This window comes from Paramisgurnus dabryanus, chromosome 4 (assembly GCF_030506205.2).
Source record: "Paramisgurnus dabryanus chromosome 4, PD_genome_1.1, whole genome shotgun sequence".
NCBI classification, from domain to species: Eukaryota; Metazoa; Chordata; class Actinopteri; order Cypriniformes; family Cobitidae; genus Paramisgurnus; species Paramisgurnus dabryanus.
Genome location: NC_133340.1, coordinates 5196697 through 5219881, shown reverse-complemented (window position 1 = coordinate 5219881; position 23185 = coordinate 5196697). Strand labels below are relative to the sequence as shown.

Here is a 23185-nt window from a genome sequence, read left to right as displayed (position 1 = left end):
CTATTGCTTGTACAAAATGGTTTACCAAAACTAAGTTATTGGGTTGATCTTTTCCCCCCTTTTCAGGTTGATAGAAGCACCAGGGACCCAATAATAGCACTTGACTTAATCATGGAAAAGTCAGATTTTCTTGATATGTCTCCTTTAAAATTCGAATAGTTACTAAGCGTTCTTACCTTAATGCACATTTTACACTTGTTTCCAAGTGATTTAACTTATGTTTTTAAGAGGGTTGTTTTGTTCAAATTACATTTGGACTCAGTTATACTTTTTAAATTATCTTAAAACCTTTAATAAAATAAACAGTAGCAATACTGACATTTTAGATATAAATATCCATTTCTTAGTAACACAACACATAGCCTATTTCACGGACCCCCTGGCTGAACATTGACCCACCAGGGGTCCCGGATCCCACTTTGAGAACCCATGTGTTAAAGTATAAAATATTCTGTAATGTTCTCTTCTTAAAATTCTGCCTCATATATGTGACAGATCAGTGTTACATAATTTATGAATCAAGTTCAGCAGGTCAATGAATCATCATTCTGTAAAATCTGACATGGTCTTATCTTTAGTGACTATCACAAATCACAAGCTAGGAAATGAAGTCACAATAAAGTGATTGGCCATGATGTAATTTGAAGCACAGTCTGAATTCAGCACTAATGTGCCCATAATAACACATCGATAACAAGATATTAAATAAAATGATGAGTGAATATGATCTCTGTTGAACATAGATGTTAATTAAAATTATAATATCAATTTGTTTAAGCTACTGGGGAGATTACTGCCTGGGGGGAAAATACAAATCAAACAAACAATAAATACATACCCATGCAGGGTGTTGTCTACAAGTTGGCCCAGTCATGCTGGGATAGGCCTGTGACCAGCACTCCCTCTGACCCTACATATGATAAGATAAGAATAATGGAGGGATTGCTAGACTAACAAATAGGCCTCAAAATTACTATTAAAGATAAGGTACATGGTCACATGTATAACTTGTAGGTCTATAACATCTGATCACTGCCTGTAAAGTGGACACAGTATTTAAAGCAGTGAATGTTTAGGCAACGAGTCAAACATTATCAAAGTCAGACCATTGTAGTTCAACAGTTTGTAGCAAGCATAATACTTCCTGCCTCTCTGTGCTCTTTATACTCTGCATGTCACTTGATTCTGTGCCAGTCTAGTGCCCGGTGTGGCGACCTCAATGGGGCTTTGTAAGTGCTGCCATCCCGGACTCCCGAAACACCCCCACGAGGCTATTCATGAGTTCCTACAATTCCGCACATTTGGCGCCGGTACAATATATGTCTGTCAGTGGCACCTCATTGGCATGCAGTGGCACACACGCTTGAATGTCTCTACCAAGCGTGCCCACTTGCTGTGCTTTCCAAAGACGGTTTGCACTGGGCACTGATTTAAATTCTCTGGCAGGCTAAGTTTCAAATACCATGAAAACGTTTATCAATGTAGTATTGATGTTGCTTATGCATGCTTAAAAGTACATATTTTTAATTCATTTAATCTTATAGAAACAACTAAAACTTTTATTATATTTACATGTTGGTTTTTGATACATTAAAATAGTTAGAATTATTTTATATTATATGTTGGTTGTTTTGTTATTATTACATCACCTCGATCTATGCTTAAACTTACAGTATATTTGGTTTTACATATTATCAGTAGCCTATATGTGTGTGTGTTCCCTGGGAACATATATGCATATGTTATGTGTTATGTTATATATGTTATATCTATGTTATGTTGTTTACTTCATATCAATTCACTATAGTTAATAATACAGAACACTCGTGTAGGCTACTAACAAAGTATAGTAAATCCTATAAAACAATTTACCACAGTTTATATACTAACGTATGCTATAGTATTGATTCATAGCTTGACTTCAGGAGGATGTAATACCTACGCATACAAGTCCCCCCTCCCTCTGTGTGAGCATCTGCATCGCTCCCCACACGCGCAGACGAACTCCTCTCTCTGCGGGAAGAAGGAGGAGGGACGTGTCGTGAGCTACGTGCACAGTTCATATTCACCCACCACCAAAATTCTCAATCGACTATCCCATGCGTTGCGTTCACGAGGAGCTCGTACAACTCACTAACATTTTCAGTTATCAGAGGAGCGAATTATTAGATTGCTTTACAGTTCATGAACTAGCAGTCCGCGATGCTTGTGTTTATATGAACGGGTGTTTATATGAACTGTTAAACAGCGCACGGGTTTATGCACATAAGGAATACGCGATTGATTTGTAGTAGGTTGTGAGTAAAGGGTGCATTTAATTCGGATTTAATCTGCATTTGAGCGCTTTTCATCAGTGTGGGCTTGTGGTCGAGCAGGAGGGAGGAGTGGCAGACAAACGGCTGGTAAGTCCCTTCCACCTCTAACGTACACTAGCGAATAATACGGTAATCATATGCTTATTATACTGTAATGAATATAGAAGAATATATATATTTTTTCATGTTTATTCTTTTCTTGAAGCGCAGTGATTTAAAGGAGTATTCGTAAAAACGAAATATTTCAGTTCTTGAAACTGCTTGTGCGTCCCGTAACGTTACAAGCTCCCGTTAGCCTGCTAATAGCAGAATGCTAGCGGCTAGTTTTAAGCCTGTTTAAGTGATGAACGGGGTTAACACATTTATGATAGTCAATTTAATAAAAGTTATGCATATTTGCTGCTGTTTATACCATCAGATGGTCTTCGTGGCCATGTGTAGACTGAACTGGTAGAGACACCGCCTACTATTGGAGAGATATAAATACAATCGGAATAACGTAACAGTGCAGTGACTGATCTAATGCAACTCAAAATTAAAGTACCCTAATTAATATGGAAATTATAACATTTGATACATGTGTCTGTATTAGAGGTTAAAGAGTCATGTTTTTGCTTATTTTCGTTCATTCGTTTGTTGTGTCAAACTTCTCGACGTCATAATTTTGATGGGAAGCGCGCGTTCAGAATGTTCGAGGCTTTAACTGTTTTTTTTTTTTTTGACCACGTGCCGCTATTGCTCAATGTAAACACAATAGTAATCTTCGTATTCAACTGCAGCACAGTGTTTTAGTTATGCTGCATTGATGCATGATATACATTACATGTTTAACTTTAATACCTCTGCATTCATAATCATACACTGTTAATGTAAAAACCTTAAGAGACTTTTTTTTATTGGTATAACTTAAAGGAAAAGTTCACCCCAAAATGAAAATTCTCTCATCATTTACTCATCCTCATCTCGTTCCAGGTGAATTGTATGTGACTTTCTTGAGCTGAACACAAAGTTAAGAGTAGGGGAGAGAGGGGCACAACCTAACGCTTTTTGGTTTTGGCTCAATCATTCATAAAATATTTGAGTTTGATTAATTATATTTTCACACAAGCAACACACACATCTCTGCTACAAATGAACATTTGAAGTTTGTTTCTATTACTTACCATTCTTGGAAAATTACACCAAATGTGACAGAAGTGCAAACGTTACAACTTACCCCATAGGTGGGGTTAATTGTAACATGCAGGGGGTTAGTTGTAACACTTGCTAAGTTTGCAGGCAAATATTTCAATATTATTTTGTCTATATACTTGAAGTGGATATTGTTTATATATCTGTCTGTAAAAGACAGGTATCCACACTGTATTCATTCATTCAGACCTTTTCTAACAATAGGTAAATTATAAATGGATACAAATGTCTAAATATGTGAGAAAAAGCAGCACAATTATGAAAAAAAATTTTTTATATGTGACCCAGTCTGTAATAACCATACTACAGTTTCGAAAATCTTTGACGTGACCTTATTCAATCAATATTAAAGAAAAAAATTGACACCCGATTTTTAATAAGACAGGCACATTTATTTTGTTGGGAGCCAGCAATTATTCGTGTTGAGTAGGGTTGCCGCGGTGACATAATTTTCCCACTGGTTAATCGGCGCGTCACAAACTCTGTGATCCCGGTATCACCGGGTGAGAGGGGCTTATAAATGCGCATGCAGACGTGCACATTTTACTTTCACTTTTGAATTATGCAACTGTTTAAATGCAGCACTTGCGTAAGCTGTGTTAAATCACGTATGAATTTGCGTGCAATGCGAGTGCAACAGCTGGTTTACTTAAGTGCTTGAGTCAATGTGCGCAGGTAATTCTCACAGAACCCGCCAGTCCCAAGCAGAGCAACCGGCTACTTATCCATTAAACCGCTGCTTGAATGATGGGTTTAATATTTTTCTTGATGAAAAACACAACAACAAAACGATCTCGCTTATATTAAACATCATATATGTATATTAAAACAAAAACGAGTAAGCACGCGGCTTCTGTCATCATCTGGTCAGTCAGCTCGCCTCGCAAACTCTGACAGAAATAAATGAAATCTGACACCTGCGGCTGCTCTGTGACGTGACGCGCTTTCAGCTTCGCTGAATTCAGGCAGGAGACACATTCAGTTGTAAGTGTTTGCTCTCTCTAACGAAACTAAATTATTTAATTACACAAAAATATCAAAACAACGGTGAAAGACCGTGTCGTGGTGGGCAAGTGATCTAACCGGTGAGAGGCTGAAGCACCGGTAATCACCATTTCACCGACTATCGCGGCAAGCCTAGTGTGGAGCCTATTTAAAACAACGACAAGAATTACGCTAACGTTAGCGGGAGATCGTTTTTTTGGCAGGGTGAAAAAAATACCGGAAAAACAAAACGCTCAACCTTGTGCAACAATGTAAACAGTTCGTGTTAGAGCTAACCCAGCGTTAGTTTTTGCCCCTCGCACCTACTCTGTCTCTTCTTGGTTTTTTAATGCAATTGAATGATCTCCAACTTGTAAAAGCTCCAAAAGCACACACATCTTTCATAACTTTTTAAACTATAACTACACATTAGCTGGGTTTATGGTTATCCACACATTTTTCTGCTTTGATGGGAGTATTTTCATTTTTAGGTCAGCTATTCCTTTATGTAGTCAAATTAAAATAGATTTATGACTTATAATTTTGTTAACTTGGTTTGCTTCAGATGACAAAAGTTTACATTGGATCAAGTAGTGATGCAGTACAGCATGTATTTTATATCAACACATACATGGGACATTTAAATTGATCCATATGGTTTCTTTAAACCCAATTAGAACAGACCTAAAAATCATGACCCGTCAGATTAACTGACAAACATTTTTATGGTGTATGGTGTAGCATTTTTTTTATTTGTCCTCACAAGAAATGAATGAATTTACTTTAATGGATTCTGTCTCGCGTCATCAAGTGGCAGGTCAAGTCTTTTGTGTAGAACCCTGAGCTTGAAATCATACAAATTTGAGCATACAAATTTTCAGTCTAGTTGGTTGATCAGCATCTAATACCCAGCGAGCAAAAACCGAGACTAACTATTGACCCAATATAGCCCGGCTATGAGTAACAAACTTCTACCCTTAATATCCTTGAATTTGGTTACATGCCATTTTTGCCAAAATAACTTGGAAAAGTAATATTTTCCACCATGTAAGAAAAGTCAACACTTGTTCCAGGTTTTTGCCTCATTTCTTTTACATGTTCTAAACAAATAGGCATCGTCTATTCTTGGGCTATGGTTAAACGTCTATTATTTTCAATGACAGCCCAAATTTTGCATTGTTTTAGACAAAATTGCTTGCTGGTATAGTAAAAAATATCAACCAGGGACTTGTTTTGTGCTTAATGTCCAGAGATGTCAGTCTGCCTTTTGCTATCCAGGCTGCCTGGCAGTCAGACAATAAAAGGAACAGTTCCCTATGGTGAAAGGGTCAACGGTGTGACCTTATGCGAAGCTGTACTCAAAGACTATGAACATTTACTGATAGCTCGCTACTAACAACAGTTTATTCATAAATAATTGACCCTGCTCTAATTTGCATTCACACTGCATTTAAATATATGTGAGGTAAATCTAAAGCTGTTATTTGTGGAGTTTTTGCTTTTTAATCAATAAAAAATGCTTGTATGTATGCTTATAACTTACATAAATGCACACTTGGCTAATGTTAATTTGAGGCAACTTAACATGCAAATGAGCTGTTGAACCTGAGTCATATGCAATGCACAATAGTTCTACATTATAGCCTGACATGACTCATGAGTCATTTGTGGTAAGTTTAGTTACTTGCAAGACTATTTAAATTGTATTCCTTACTTGAAAAGACCGGAAATTCTTTTATTCAGGTAAAAAAATATTTTGTAGAGACGAACATCCTGGTTAGTGATGTTTTTTATAAGGTGACAATTTTTCAGTAGCTGGATTTGCATGTTTGTTCCCCTTTTCTTTGATGTGAAAAAAGTAAGATTTTATATAAGTTTTAAATAACACAGACGTGAATTAGTCATCATGTTTTGCAGGCTCCTGAATTCTGAATCCTGTCTAACATCCACAGAGATGATATATCTGCCAGTGTAAGTGTTAGAGCACAAACTTACTTCTCACAAACACAAAATATTATTTTCATGATTTTCATGTTAGATGGGCAGTTATCGCGATTCTTCACATTTTTAAATAGTAAAATTCTTATGTGTTTTTGATCACTAAGCTTAGACAAAGCTAAAATCCTCAACATTAATGTTTGAATAATATTGATTTTTCCTAGTAGTCAATGCAGACACAAATAACTAGAAATTGAGGTGGCTGTGGCCTCTGAATGTGAAACTGAGTTAATAAACTGAGATTTATGCCTACATTTACCCAATATTTATATAATATATTGATTATTTATAAAATTCAAAATTGATTGATAAATTGTGAAATCAAATTGTGCAATATATGTGACCCTGTCTATAAAATATTATAATCAAAAGTCTCAAAGTTTTAAATCTCATTAACAACTATAGCATCAAAGTTTGATTTAAGTCATTGAATTAACATTGGATTTTAATCTTTGACATTACCTTACTGGGCGTTCACACCAGACGCGGTAGAGGCGGCAAGCACGAGTGATTTACATGTTAAGTCAATGCAAAGTCGCGATTAGGCATCCTGCGGCGCGTTCCGCACGAATTAAATCATGATCTAAAAGAAAAAAAAAAGAAAAATGGTTTTGTATAAATGTGGTTTGTGACCCAAACAGTGGCCAGAGATTCACTTTTTTCAGTAATGCTCTTCCTAAACTAAAGCCCCTCCCATGACGTGAATTTCAGCGTGAATGTCTTGAATGACTAAAGTTTCGCGCGCGGCTTTCACGCACGAATCAAGCGAGTAAACTCAAAATGTTCAAGCGTCCAACTACGCGCGATTAGCGCACTTTCGCCGCCTTTACCACGGCTGGTGTGAACACACTATTACTCATTCAATGTTAAATATATCAAGTTTATATTGTTCTGTACATTACAGTATGTATAATGATTTTATATAGAAAACAGTAAATCACAAAAAAACTAATTTGGGTTGGTTTGCCGGGTCACATATATTGACTAAACTAACACAAGGCAGAGGAAACATTTTTGGTAATCAACCAAGTGTGAACTGTTGTCCAATTCCAGTAATCTTGTAGGATGTGTGTGTGTGTTATCATAATTTAAAGGATAATTCCGGTATTTAACACTTTGAGTCTCATTTCTGGTTTGTTTTGGACGAACTACAGTGATGGACACAGAAATTTTGACAATGGGTCGTGTCTTGAGTTTTTGACTCGTTTAGAAGCGTCTCTTGACTGCTTCAGAATGGAAGTCAATGACCATGCACAAACATGTCATTAAAACAACACTTAACGTTCATTTTCAAAACTGTGCTACTCAGCGAGCAGTTCATGGTGTTCGTTGATGATTAAAAACAAATATATTGGCGCAATGTATGATTTCAATCCGTGTTATTTGCTATAGTGGAACTATTTTTTCAGATACCTCACAACCGCATATATACTTCCGCTCTATATTTGAGTCTGAAGCGTTAGCACACTCGGCATGCCTGTCACGCGTCCTGCGAGAACAGCATTAGTGAAACAAAACACAAGAGCACTTTTAATAAGGTAGCCTTACATTTTTTTCTAACAAACAAACACTCCCGTATCAGAAATTAACAGCACAGTAATTACTGACAATGTAAAGGGTAGGCTATTTAAATAAAACAACGAAAATAAATGGACGAAGTTCAACAAACTGTAATAAAACGGTAGCATACTTTCCAAATTAAGTTTATTTATAACACTCACACCATCCAATATGTTTTTTCATCAGCAGAACAATAAAGAAGATATTTGCAGAAACCCCAGTGCTCTGTCATGCAAGTCAACCGATCCGCACACTTTAAGAGCTAAAGCATATATATCCAATACAACAGTAATCCCCCACAACTCCGTGTGACATATTGACGTCTTGTGAAGCAAATCAATCAGTTTTTGCAAGAAACTGGACGTTATTTACAACACTATTAGCATGAATGCCAAAGCAGGAAGCGCGCTTCCCGTTCGAGGCGATCTCTTCCACTGGTGGCGTTTGGTGGCTGTTGGCTATGGATGTTGGTCTCTCTGCGCCACCTATAGAGCGGGAGCGTGAAGCGCACTTCCTGCTTGGCAAAAGCTCTGCATTAACGCTGTGAAATATTAATATATATATTTTCGAGTCTCAAAACTGAAACTCGAATGTCAACCCACGGAACAAATATTCAAATATTCTGGTCCAGCCCTACAAATATGGGAAAATTTTCTTCTGAGAGAAACCGAGCGAAAAAACTACAACCACATGTAAACTGACCCTTTTCTGTTTCCCAGTGGCGGAGTGATATATCAGCGAGCAATGAGTCTTACAAGAGAGATCAATGGAATTTTACAAAATGCCAAATAAAACATGACAGAAACTGTATTTCGCTTCACAACTTGTTTTTAATCATCAACGAACACCACGAACCACTCGGTGAGTAGCACAGTTTTAAAAATGAACGTTAAGTGTTGTTTTAATGACATGTTTGTGCATGGCCATTGACTTCCATTCTGAAGCAGTCAAGAGACGCTTCTAAACAAGTCAAAAACTCAAGACACGACCCATTGTCAAAATTTCTGTGTCCATCACTGTAGTTCATCCAAAACAAACCAGAAATGAGACCCAAAGTGTTAAATACCGGAATTATCCTTTAAGAACATTAGAAAATGATTGGTGGGCTTTGTCTTACACTAACAGCTTATGGGTCAATTTAACAAACTGATGCTATTGCATTTCTGTTATTTGATGGTATTTTATAGACTCATTAAAATATGAGAAAATCACCCTGGGTCATTTTAGCATTCCTAATCTTGTAGGCATAGAAACTGATATTTCTTATCTCTAGTTTTACTGTGTGTGCATGTTTATAGAGGAGGAACAGAGAGGGAAGATGAAAAGTAAACCCAGTTGTTTATGAGTGATGAAGTCTGAGTATGGTTTGTGAGGGGAAAGCCATTGAGTAATGCAGGCTGATAGGGTAAACGGGGGGCAACAGCTGCTGTTGTCACTTCTGAAGCTTGTTTGTGACATCTTATGTTACTGTTAAAGCTTACAAGACAGGATATAAATCTAGGATTCCCACCATCATACAGCAATGACAGATCAGTATTAGGAGCCAGCATGTACTCAGCATGAGAGGAGCAATAGCTGATCTGTTCTGAGTCAATATCAGAGCATGCTGAACCTCGTGAAAGAGGACATCAGCAAAAATCTGATCAGCATCAGTCCATTCGGCAGTATGCTTTATCGTTCATCAGTTAAAAAAAGCGCTCTGAAAGTGATACCAGCGATATCGTTCTTATGCATCTAGTTGTAGTTGTATCTTGTTGTAAATTTGACTTCATAATGTACGGCCTGTAGCAGCCAAACCTTTGAACCCACTGAGTTTAAACAGCTGCATAAAGGAATTTATCCTTTATATTAATATTTGATTATTCTTTGCAGTACTAGAAATTATTTAAATGATAAGAAATGCCTCTGATTTCATATGATTAAGTTCAATAGGGCTGAATTTGATTTACAAGCTTGAAACATCTACCGACTGCACCTAGAGATCAGTAAAGACATCTCATTTACAACATTAAACAGCAACTATTCAACAACAACTTCAAGGGATGTGTTCTCTTATAGTCTAATAATAAATATAAATGGGAGCTAATCCATGTATTACATGATAGATGCCACCATTGAAGTTTTATTGGATGAATGTTTGAGAAAACAACAATTATTTAGATGATTATTCTTTCTAAATATTAATTCTGCATCTGTAGAAAGATACAATTTTAATGTAGTTATGGATTTTTTGTTGAAATATATGAAGAACTCAGATGCAAAACCCTCCAAGTGACATCATTTCTTGTAAATTAGCATTTTTTTTAGGCTCTTGTGTTTAGGTTTAATAATTTCACTTTAATGGCAATAAAAAGGTTATTAATTAGTAAATGAATTGCCTTATTTTTACAAATGTCTCTCTAGTTATTTAATTGGTATTTAACACATTTGGATGCCTTTCGCTGCAAAACCCTCTACATGCAAAAATCTAAAGAAGTCTCTAATTACTCTTCACTGTCCTTTCTGAATAAAGGTAAAGACTTAATTCGGTCAATATGCAAATATATTTGGTAAAGTTCCTTAAATTGGGTTAAAAACCAATGCACATTGACATACATGCGGCAATTCTTATTTTGTGCACTTAGAGGACTTTGCTGAAAAATCATTGTGGCATTGTGGGATTCTTTCTGAGTTGCCTAAAGGTGCAATTACTTTATCAGCGATTTTTTTGCTGTGTGTCGCCCGTCTCTTTCAAAGAGGTCGTAGGAGGCGTGTCTTAATCTGGTTGTCATAACCGTCCACTCAGGTAACTGACGAGAGATGGATGACGTAAACTCCAATGCTTCGCTCTCATTGGTAGTTGCTATCGAAAGTAGCTCATAATTTGCATAAAGTTAATCTTTTCTCAACTTTGTCGCATGACTAGACATGCCTGGTCACTGATGCTCTGGTCGCCAGAAGTCGCAAGATATCGTGTTGCTCTGCTACGGCTAGTCTGAATGCATCTTAAGGGTGGGATTAAGCAGATTATACGTGAAATATTTTATTACATATAATATGTCCCGAGAGCAATCAGTCAATATCATTATCTAATCTTTGCTAGACGTGGCATTTAGCAGCTTTTGCATCTGAGCTCTTCATATTCAGACAGTTACCATCTGATGCTATCTTATATGCCTTGGCTGAACAGCTTTGTTATAAGCGCTGCAATTTTAGTGAATTTCTTCTACAGTGACAGACAGCATAATCAGGTGTAATGAAAAACTAAATGTAGGCCGTGATAGTAGACTTGTGACCGTGTATTTACGATCCAGTCTGAAACTGAAACTGTCAAGACCAGCATCACTCTCCTTACAAAGATTGAGGCCCCATAGTTTTGTTGTAATATCAAACATGCAACTGGGATAACCCGGGCTCAAGGCTCAGTGGAAATTTCCATTTCAGACTGAGACAGCAGCCTTTGTTCTGCTGCAGGGGCTCACCACAAGTTGCTGGAAATTGGCTGGGGACGATGTTGCGAAAGAGTGCAAACAGACAGCTTTCTCTAAACATGAATAAGAGAAGACAAAACCAGTGTGACCAGTGATATTCAAATAAACTGTCACATCATGTTCCTGTTTTAAAGGACTCAGCAGTTCACACTTTTACCTCGATATCTGCCTCAAAACATCACTGGATTTATGCCTCTATTTACTGACAGCTGTCCATATATTTCACCATTTTCATGATAATACCTTTGTATACATCACAACACCACTCTGATCATGTTTGAAATGTAAATAGTTATTAAAGGTGAACGATCAACTGATAATGTTTAGGTGCAGACATTTGCTGCTCAATAGGTGTGTGTTGCCAAAGTAAATACATTCAGTTTTGCCCATGATGGTGGGGGGAGTAACAAGGGATAACTTTCAAATAAGTTCATAGAAATTCATAAGAATTAGCCATCTGGTAAAATAGTTACAAATTACCATCCGATTGTGTTGGATTTTGGAAATCGGAGTCCATTTACAGGTGCCTATTACCAGATGCAAGAAATATATGTGCATTAAAAGTGTGCCACTGGGTCAGTGTTGCCAGACAACTTGTGATAGGCCATATACAGGTTGTGTGCTGATGGTCTGCTTCAGTGACTTTCACAACACGATTGGCTATGCAAACACTTAAGCAATCAGGCTTGAACACAGAGTATGCAATTATAGCTCTATTTGCTGCAATAAATACTTCCTTTTGGATCTGTGTTGAGTGTCAGGTGAGGTATGACTCATGTACAAATTCAAACATGATGGGAAATGTCAGCATGTTGTTATAGACATATACTTAGAGCAGGAACAGAGAAAAGGATGAACAAGAAAGAGAAAAGGAAAGTGAAAGATTCTGGAATAAACCAGGTTCTGCTTTATAACATCAGAAAAGTTTTTTAATTTACCGGTAACAGACTTTGAAATTTTTCTTGGGTCAGTCAACATCCAAGATGTCTTGTATATATTAAAGGCTTTTCATTACATATAATAGTTGGCTTGCATGTAAATTGTTTACTGATATGATCCGTTTCTTACTTCAGGTCAACACTGTCATGGCAGAGCAACAGTTAAAAAAACACCAAGTTGGTTAAAGTTTGTTAAACATGTAAGGAGTAATTGACGACGAGCCATTGAATTGCACACCCAATGTGGCAATGTGGCACGACCGTGGGTGTGCATTTTATAAAGTAGGGATGTGCATGTATGTAATTTTTTCATTTCGATAAATCCATAGGTCTAAAAAACGAGTACTCTATTAACTGCGGGGTAATCAGTGGGGTGGGGCATCATTACCAATGCAAATAATTGATCTTTAGGTTGACTTGTGAAACTTAGTTTAATGACACAGAAGTTTAAAGTTATCTCGATCTCCCCATTCAATATTGATATTTTCACTGCTTCAGTAGTGCAGGATTGCTTGTTTATGTACAACAGCAGGACTGCAAGTTTGCATATTTAAGGCCAGATTGAACAGCTTGCGCCAGCGCAATCCATAATTTTGGGGTAACGCCCCATTCAGACAGCCAGCGACCAGCAGTAGCAGAGCGACGCGATCCTATTTATTTAAATAAAATCCTCCGGCGGCTCGAGCGAAAGTGTCCGTTGGCGACCGTATGGGCGCGTCTGCGATGCGAGAAAGTTTAGAAAAGTTTAACTTTATGCAAATGTTTTGGGAGCGACTACCAATGAGAACGAAGCAGTGGAGTTCACGTCATCCTTCTCTCGACAGTTACTGGAGTGGATGGTACTCATTTGTTTATGACAAGCAGATTTAGAAACGCCTCATTGAAAGAGACAGGCGACACACAGCGATAACATCGCTGGCTGTCTGAATGGGGCGTCAAATAACGACTGTCGGGATTTACCAAAGACGTACAGTGAATAACTAGCGCTGAAATTTTTGTTTGCGACTTACCGTATTGCATATGTATTTCTAGGAGTTTACCTTTCAGACGCAACGTTTATGAAAGGAGAATATTTAAATGATTCACGCTATGTGATTTACTAATGTTTGCACGTGTAATATAACTGGTATTTGTGCCATTATTTAATGCCAAAACGCCTGCACTTTTGCACCTGTAACAGCTGCAAGTGTAGCTGATAATAGGAGGCTTGGCAGAGACAGGACAAGGCAGAGGATTTTTCCCACACATAAGAGTTTATTTGGATTGCCAGAGGAACATATTATTCAAAAATATTGTTTGCCAAGCCATGTTGTTTTTTGCTGGATGAAATAAAAGAGGAATCACTAGAAATCACACAATAGCAAGTGTTTCAATGTTTTGTCCTCCAGTTCTTTTCAGTGTACTATGGCTTCTTTAGCTGTGGTGCTGAACACATGAAGTGCATTACAGATGTTTAAATCACCCGAAACTCATCAGCTTTGCTTATTTGCGAACCTGCACTAATTTGCGCTGCACTTAGCAGATTGCATTGCTCATTATGTAAATCAGCTGTTGGGCCTGCATGTGTTATTCAATTTGCGCCTTTTTAGTAAATAACCCGCAGATATTATCACTCCCATCTGTGCTTTTTTAAAATTGTGCTCTCACGCTAATTTGCCCTGTTTAGTTAATCTGGCCCTTAGTGTATTGAAAGTATATTGGGCTATTACTTACCTGGCGCTGTCCCGTTCTCAACCATGACACAAAAACACAAGTTTTGCATAACTTACGTAAGTTTTTCCAAGAAAAATGTTGATGTGTTGAAAGCCTCACTGTGTATAATACCTCTGGCTAAGGGCTCACTGTCATCTGCTGTGATTAATGAAGACCACACGAGGTTAAAGAGGTCATTCTGATTGATGGGTTTCATTTCTGACACGAGGCCTGCGTTGACTTTAGTTGAGAGAATTCAATGTATGTAGTATAAACTCTGCTGGTGGGTTCTGCCATAGGCAAGGTTGTTAAAGGTTAATATAGATTTTCCTTTGTTATCTCGAATGCCAAGGTTTGTTTTATTCTTATCAAAGCGTAAATAATCTGGAACTGTGATTGAGTTTAGCTAATACATACATTAAAGTTGGCATAATGGCCTGTGATCTTGTTATGTAATATTGCAAAGACAGAAAGAGCAATAGGGCAGTTATTGGGGTACAAACTTATTACTTAATTATAACCCTTTTGAGGTACTAAAATGATGTGCATTGATGTTTGACAAAATTCAGATAAATGGATAGATAGATTCTCTGTCTGTGCATCAACATTATGTGCTTTATTATCATTCAAGTGCTCCACTTTTACAAAAATAGAAAAGGAAACAAAGTATGTAGTGAAAAGTGCACTAGACTAGATAATGGTTTGCTGTTGGTAATTGGTCCCTGTGTTTCAATAAAACAAATTGAGCTTAACTGCTTAAGAGTGCATGGTTTACGATACGTCAATGCATGTGTTTATTCCTAAGTCTTTTTAAAGAATGAAGGTTTGCTTTTTATAACCCCTCTCAGTGCATGAAGTATTGCAAAACGTAAAACATTGTAAATAAGCAAGTGTTTCTGTCTCGAACCCTACCCTGCTTTTGTGAGCCACCGTATTGCAGACTTTAGTTCCAACCCAGCTCCAACAAGTTGACGGTACCCTTTGACTTCCATAGCATTTGCTTTTCCTACTATGGATACATTTAATGTGTGCCTATCATCATTTATTAAAATATCTTCTTTTGTGTTCAACAAAAGAAATAAACTCATACAGGTTAAGAACAACATGAGGGGAAGTAAATGATGACAACATTTTAGTTTCTTTTTTGGGATGTAAAAAACACTATTGAGGGCCTTAGAATGGGCAAAGGGAAAAGGTCTGGCACCCTGTGGTACAGAAGATCAAAAGAAAGAAGCTGCTTATTTCACTTGCCACCTTTTTGGCTGGTACCAGTGGCCTGATGGACACCTCAAAACACCTTTGTAGTTGGACCTTTATTTATAGTGAGCCAGGACACATTTGATATGGCAGATCTCTTGTCTAACTCTACTTTGAGGATCTACTGAAGGTGGGGAGGAAAACTGTCAGGCCTCTATACATGCCGTTCCTTAAGTCTTGTAATTTATCCACAGTGTCTTCACTGTGACTTTTGAAAGCTCTGATTATTGTTCATCTCTTCCCATTAATAGATGGACAGGTACTTTCAAAAGTTTTAGACTCTTTGGTAGGAAATACCCATAAGTTCAGAAAAGTTACATAAATGTCCTACTGTGGTCTGTCCAATGTCCATCATGCATGAGACAGGAAGGAAGGAATGATGTCTACTTCTCAAGTAACACACTTGGGCAAACCCCCTAACAGAATAAATTATGTCATAACAAATAAGGAATTGTGTCATAACCATGATATTAAATTGTAAACTGTAATTTTAAATTGCTGAAATGGCCATCATGCTGTAAATTGGTATTTTCTTGGCATAGCTGGGTCGGTTATCAATCTGTTACTTAATTACCTGTGATTATGAAGTCAATAACGCTATTGATTAATTTCTCTAACACCGTTGAGGAGCCAGTTGTGTCTGAATGCATCTTCTCTGCTGGACTGGGTTTATACCAAAGAACAACAGCTTAGAGCATTAAAACTTAAGTGTCTGAACACTTAAGAAATCTGTTTTATTACAAACAAAGTGAAACGTGCAGTATTTAATACAAATTTAATTGGCTTATACTGAGAACCTTACATTTTTTTTCTTTATTTGTTTGCTTAAGGTAACTTATTCACATACATGCAAAGTGTGTGAAAGTTTTCATACCAAGAATGAAACCGAAAGTAAACCAAATAAACAAAATGAAACAAAAAACAACTTTGGTTATTTACATACTTTAATGCAAAATACAAGTCATGTCAATAATACTGGTGATGTTTTTATTGATGAAATATACTGCCAATTTAAATGCATTAGTCTTCAAATAAAACTTGCATAGTATATCAGAAACCAGTTAATGAAATGTATTCACCCTGGACTCAAACCATCAATCTTTTGATAACCATTCCCATGCTTAAACCACTACACCAGGGGTCTTCAACCTTTTGGTGAGCAACTTGCAAGGGCCACCACAATGGATAAAACGATCTGGGGGGCTCCTTTTTTATATATCGTCTACTCAAAACTTTTTGGTCTTACTTGTTGATTTTATTTTACTTGTTGATACGTTTTATCATTGTTTAAAATGTTAACATACATAAAAGATAAAATAAATAAATAAATATTAGGGATGCTCCGATAATGGTATTAAATGACTCGATCGGTGGTTGCTAAATTTGCCGAATTTATTTACCGATCTTTCACGTTTACTTTTGTCATCATAGGGATCCTAAATGCGGCTGCAATTAGAGAATTTTTTCAGCTTAAAAAAAAAATCGGAATTGATATCGGCAGATCACGAAGACAACAAATCAGTAATCGGTATCGGCTGCAAAAATCCTGATTGGAAGATCCCTAATAAATATTAAATAAATCAGTATCAATATTCCTACCCAGTCTCACAAAGTTTCGTGATATAGTCACGTATTTTTTTTATTCTTTTTTCGTGCTATTATCGTGATCGTATAACGAATTCCTGTTTTCGTGTGATTATCACGTATTGGTTACTCAACTGCTTTTTCCTATTTTTAAACCATTGTCGCTTCGGTTTAGGGTTAGATTTGGTGCTTGCATTAGAATGTCACTTTATATATTGGTTTATACTATTTTTTCTGATTTACTTTTTTATATGTCGCCTGGCGTTAGGGTTAGAGTTGGGTTTGGTTAGGGATGTCATTTTATGTAAATCTAACCCTAAACCGAAGCGACAATGGTAAGAAAATAGGACAAAACAGTTGAGTAACCAATACGTGATAATCACACGAAAACAGGAATTCGTTATACGATTACGAAAAAACACGAAATTTTGTGATAATAGCACGAAAAAAGAATCAAAAAAATACGTGACTATATAACGAAATTTCGTGAGACTGGGCTGCAATATTCAGGCTATTAATAGAATGTGCTTTGGTGGGCCACTCACAGACACCATGCGGGCACCCTGGTCCTCGTGGGTACAATGTTGGAGACCACTGCCGTACACCATACAATCCTACCCATAAATCATGTGACCAATACTTAGGTTTAGATTTGAATAAAGCTAGTTGCATCTTATGCTATGATAGTTAATCTTTCAATATGCGTGTGTTTCCAGATTACTTCCATACTTGTGGAGGTTTCCCAAGCCATGTTAGCATGTGTCTTTTGTGTGTTTTGAGTGCGTACAATGTTTATATTTGTGTCAGAGGATGTCAAAATGTCAGTACATTTGTTTAGAAGGAATGTGTGACGTAAATTAGGGATGGATAACCATACACCGCCCATGTTTTCATGGCTAAAGGAGTGGTTTTAACAGCCAGGGGCAAAAAGATGGCATGGACACTAACCCTTCCAACATTGCCAAGAAAACATTCAGTGCTGTTTACCAGTACATATCAGTTCATCAGGAGTGTTGTTATTGAGATAACAGCATGTGTGAAAGCAGTTGGTTATTGATCTTCTGTTTGGATGTTTACAGTCAACGGTTCAAAGCTTTGCATGGGTATAGATTAGCAGTGTCGGGCCGAAATAGAAATAGAAAGTAAAAATATTTTAGTGGAACTGGTCAGTAAGTATCTCTGTGTAAATTTTACAATGTGTCACACATTCATACTTGGCCAGGAGGACAGAAAGGAAAAAGCTTCAAGGAAAATGAAAATGAAGCTTCAAAGAATGAGAGGGAGAGCAAAGTATATTGGGTAACACCCAGATGTATATGTTACATCACACACAGTTACTTTCTGACTCTTCCTCAGTCTCACATGAGCTATTAGTCTTATCTACTAAAGGCATGTCCAGACAAGATCCTGTCGGGCAGTAAAGCCCTGAATGCACTTCCCACCAGTCCTGTACAAACGAAGGCATTCAAAATATTTTTATACACCGTTATCGTGAACTATCTGAGAACAACAGAGTTTAAAGTAGTTGTTGCACTTAAATGATCCTGCTCACCTCTAATCCTGGTGATGTGAGGGCTCTTAACAAAGTTATAATGGAGTATTTCACATTCAGAGATAAAGGATTGGATGATGGGGAAGTTACTGATGAGGAGGAGTTCATTGACTAGAAATGCTATTGTTGTGTGCATACTGGGGCTTGCTATTTTAAATGTAAGCTACAGTACAAGGTAAACTAGTTGTGCTATACTTAAACATGCACTGGGTAATCAAAAGTTTGATGACTATGCCCATGACATGAATTCTGACAATGAATAGCTATGGTTCAGATAATATAATAAGATAACAATATTACAGTAATTAGATTTTTATAAGTAGATTTTTGTTAATAGAGTATGTAACTTATAATAAAGCTCTTATACAAACAGAAAATTAGTTAAATAAGTTAAATAAATTGACTGTCATAATACACAGATATGCACTTAATGTTCAAGTGTGTTAAAGTGAACATTTTCTATTGTTTACAACATAAAAAAGTCGCAGTCACAAGTGACTTTTCATTCCATTGACTTCCATTCATAAAGATGAGAATGCAAGTTCATGCAAAGTTCAAGTTTGGCGAACCCTGACCTGTTAATTCGTATCGTAAAGACATGTGACCTATAGATGATCTAAATGTCACAGAATTTCTTTTTTAGTTGGAAGACAAACTAAAAACAAATCAGCATTGCACAATCTTATTTCTTACAGTAAAATCAGTGCAAGCACGTCAAAGTCCATGATGTGGAAATACAAAGCAAAACTTTAGTGCATGATGTCATTTCCAGTTGCTGCCCACGTACGAAAGGGTCTGTGTAGAAAATTTGCATGCTGAAAGTCTAGCATGACTATAAAGTTTGTAAACTGTAGGGATGCACCGATACCACTTTTTTGGAATACAAGTACGAGTACTTGCATTTCAGTACTTGCCGATACCGAGTACTTCATAAAAACCATGATTTAAATTGACAGGTAACAGCTTTAGTCATATAATTTAACAAAAAAACAAGAGACTAGTTTTCCAGTTTGTTGTAAACTCTGCCTCTTTGGACAACACAAGAGGCATTAACCCCTTACACGCCGCTCAAACATAGACATTTCTCAGACCGCGGTATCGATCCCTGGTATTGGGGGACTTTTAACGAGTACTTTAGAAAATGTGGTATCGAGGCCGATACCCGATATCGGTGCATCCCTAGTAAACTGTGGTATTACAAGATGCAAGGGTTTCTCAAAAAAAGATTACTTTTTTTTTCAAGGCTTGCTTTCTGCATCATGGCAGGGACTTTCTAATGATTTCCGTTGTTCATATATTAAATTCTTTATATTAGTATTTAACAAAATGTGTGTCTGTTCAGAATAATATCTGCCTCACATCTTTTCATGGATTAAAAATTAAATTTGCACTAGAATACATTTTGGGGCCATAAACTGATGGGCTATAAGCTTTTTCTTATGGTTTTTGCAAGAAAGGTTAGACTATATAAATGATGTTAATCATTTCAGTGATGTTTTAGTTTGAGTATTTCTTCACTCTTTAATACATTTTACACATTTAAAAAAACGCTCAGAAGGGACCAAATGAAAGCTGCACGGAATGCTAGTACATTAGTTAACACTAATTTCCCACAGACAGACAGTGTGGGTATTACTTAATAGCTCCAGCAGGACCAATGTTCTCAAACTCTCTCTTCTGGAATATTATGTGCACTGCATAATGCATTAATGAGTTTATTCATTGGTCTGTTGGGTACACGAGCAGTTGTTGTGGAAACGCTCCAGAAATGATGCCCAGTTGTGTATAAGATTGTAATCATACTGAGGAGAGCATTCGCCAGGATGTGCATTGGCAAAATTTATCAAACCTCTTGAGGTTGAGCTGGCAGAGGAATGATAGATTACTATGATAGATTACTGCACTAATGGGCACTTGGTCTTCACTGGCGTTTCGTTTTGTGATCGATGAATCACTCTTTGTTTTTCTCCCTCTCTCTCATTTTCGTCCCAACCCACCCCTTTCCTCTTGTCTCGCTGTCCGTCTCTCCAGGTTATCCATGACCTCAGATTTACAGCATTACAGTTTCAGGATGCCGAATATAGGGTTCCAGAACCTTCCTTTGAACATCTACATTGTTGTCTTTGGGACGGCCATTTTCGTCTTCATCCTCAGCCTTCTCTTCTGCTGCTATCTGATTCGGTAAGACCACCTCGCTCTAATATCTGTGCGGCTTAAAAGACTTGGAAATGCCATACATTTGCTTTTTATCCTCGTTATGTCATAATTTGCTGAACAGTATCTCACATCATGGTTAGTTGAAACAACACCGATTGGTTTGCAAGAAACAAATATCATAGTTTAGCTTGGATTTGCTGTTTGCTTATAGCTCATCTGGCAGAGGTTCGAATCCCAGGTCTCATTTGGTTAATTTAACCAAATGTTTCATGCACTGTGCTTGAAGTGAAAAGTACAAAATGGATGGGAGTTTAAAGACTCCTGTGAGAGGATAGAGGAAAGCCGACAGATGGTGGAGGAGAGGGAAAGTTTTCTTTCATCTTCGTACCGTGTCCATACCACATGAGGCAGCTTTTATCATTTTCAATTTGAAGACTAAACCAACTTTGAAATTTCAAGACCGTACCTTAATTAGTTGCTCAATAAGGAAATGGAGATAAATGAGCAACTTCATTGAATTCCACATTAAATATTGCATTTATATATTTCTTTTAATACATGAAAGGTTGCTACAGAAAACATTTTACTTTCTGCTGCGGATTTAAGTAATTATTTTATCTTTTGACAATTTTTTAGAAGTTAGCAACAAACAAGCCTAGCCAATGTATTAACACATCTATCCAAATCTAAAACATTCTGGAAAACAAGGCAATTGTATGGCATTTCAAAAGAAGACCATGAATATTTTTTGACTCCCGGTTTTGTTACATGTGTTTATTTTGTGTGTGTTTGTGTTTGATACATTAACAAAGCTTCTCATGAAGAGTGAGAAGATCAAACAGCACAGTTTGGAAAAGCTAGGAGAACCACTGACTTGATAATATATACACACATATATAAACCACAATTACAAGCTCCCGCTGCTTAAAGATGTCAAGTAGTTTCAATTTAGATGCACGTAAAGCGTTGTAGTTTCACAATTACATGACTCAAAGCAGTTTGCTTTACTTACACAATGACAAACCAGTTATTTGCATCCTCGAGGAAGCGGTTTTGTCATCAACTTCCTTTATAGATTGCATGAACGCTACAGCAGCTGCTTCTGTTACAAAACAGGACATTGATTAACCTGTCTAGTGTCAAAAACCCCAGTAATGATAAACAACCAAACTGACCACATTGCCTTGAGGTCAGAACATAGCCCCACTGTGCAATTGTGTAGCATATCTTACATCTTAAGACGGTGAGAACCAACAACTCTCATCCAAATTCATCCTAACCATTACCACTTGATACAAGTTTTGACTTTACCTCCCCCTTACTGTATAGTCAAAGTTGTATTAATAGATTTTTTGTATTTTAACATTAATAAATAAGAAAGTTTTACCAGTTAGTTGGAAATTACAAAAATGCAGAACGTCTTCCCCATTACAAAGTTAGACCTATGGCCCAAAATGTATTTACACTATTAAAGTGTGTAAGACACTTACAATGTTTCACTGTAATAATGTAAAGCTTACAGAGTTTTAAACAAAGTGGCATGTTTTTATTAAAGTTGTCACATAATTAAAATAATAACAATAATACAGTAAAGGTGCCTTTCAATACAATACATCAAATACATCCTAGAAAGCATCAATAATAGAATCCTTAAACAAATTATACCATGATATTAGGGGTGTAACAGTACATTTATTCGTACCGAACATAGACTGTAAAAAAAGATGGACGACGCCCATTTGCTCTTCCATTGGTGAAAAGGGAAGCCGTCAGTGTCCTGATACGGCGCTGACATCTTGTGTCTTGAGTCTGCGCAGTAGTGATTTCGGGACCAGTCCTGCACAGTAGTGAGCAGGAAGTAAAGCCGTGAAACCAAGGCCCCCGCAGAATGCGGATATCACAGCCGTCAATCATGACGTGACTCCACCGTTTTTATGGCATTAAATAACTACCTAAAAACAAACACTTGAATTTACATCAGCGTGATAAAAACTACAGTAAATGACAGAAACCAGCTTCGGAAAAAATATAATAGAACTGTAATTAAATTGTTTAGTTGGTCCCAAGTCCCATTGAATAACATGGGGATGTGGGGCTTATGACCTTTACTGGGACCAGACACTAGAGGGCGATCGAGACATTTTGGCTTCACTTTTCAGGGCTTGTGCGGCACGCTTACCGAATAATTTCTGTACAGGATATTCGGTTTGGTCCACGTGTACCGAATGCAATGTTTAACTCTTTACCTGCCAGCGTTTTTTTTTTAAATCATATTTTATATGATTTTCACAAAAGTTTAATGCCTTCCAGAAAATGTTCTTCTTTAAAAATATATACAAGGAACAGATCCTTTGCTTTAAAAAAAAAAAACAGTTTCATCCTACCTTTATTTGTTTTCTTCTTATCACCTCTCCAATATGGGTGGGTTTCTTCAAAAATACCAAATTTTGAGCAAAATAAATAGCTGATACAATTAATAGTTTTCTT

At 36.9% G+C, this 23185-nt stretch overlaps 1 protein-coding gene across 2 annotated transcripts in view; it reads left to right on the top strand.

Moving 5' to 3' along the window:
• The first annotated feature begins 2003 nt into the window (after positions 1-2003).
• Positions 2004-23185, top strand: part of rnf24 (ring finger protein 24) — a 34833-nt gene continuing 13651 nt past the window's right edge. Inside the window, exons 1-3 of one of the 2 annotated variants that reach the window (XM_065265477.2) lie at positions 2004-2402; positions 6408-6461; positions 20573-20722. In XM_065265477.2, the coding sequence (XP_065121549.1) occupies positions 6445-6461; positions 20573-20722 (167 nt within the window). In that variant the 5' untranslated portion in view covers positions 2004-2402; positions 6408-6444. The remainder of the gene's footprint in view (positions 2403-6407; positions 6462-20572; positions 20723-23185) is intronic. The other variant, XM_065265478.2, reaches the window with a different exon arrangement.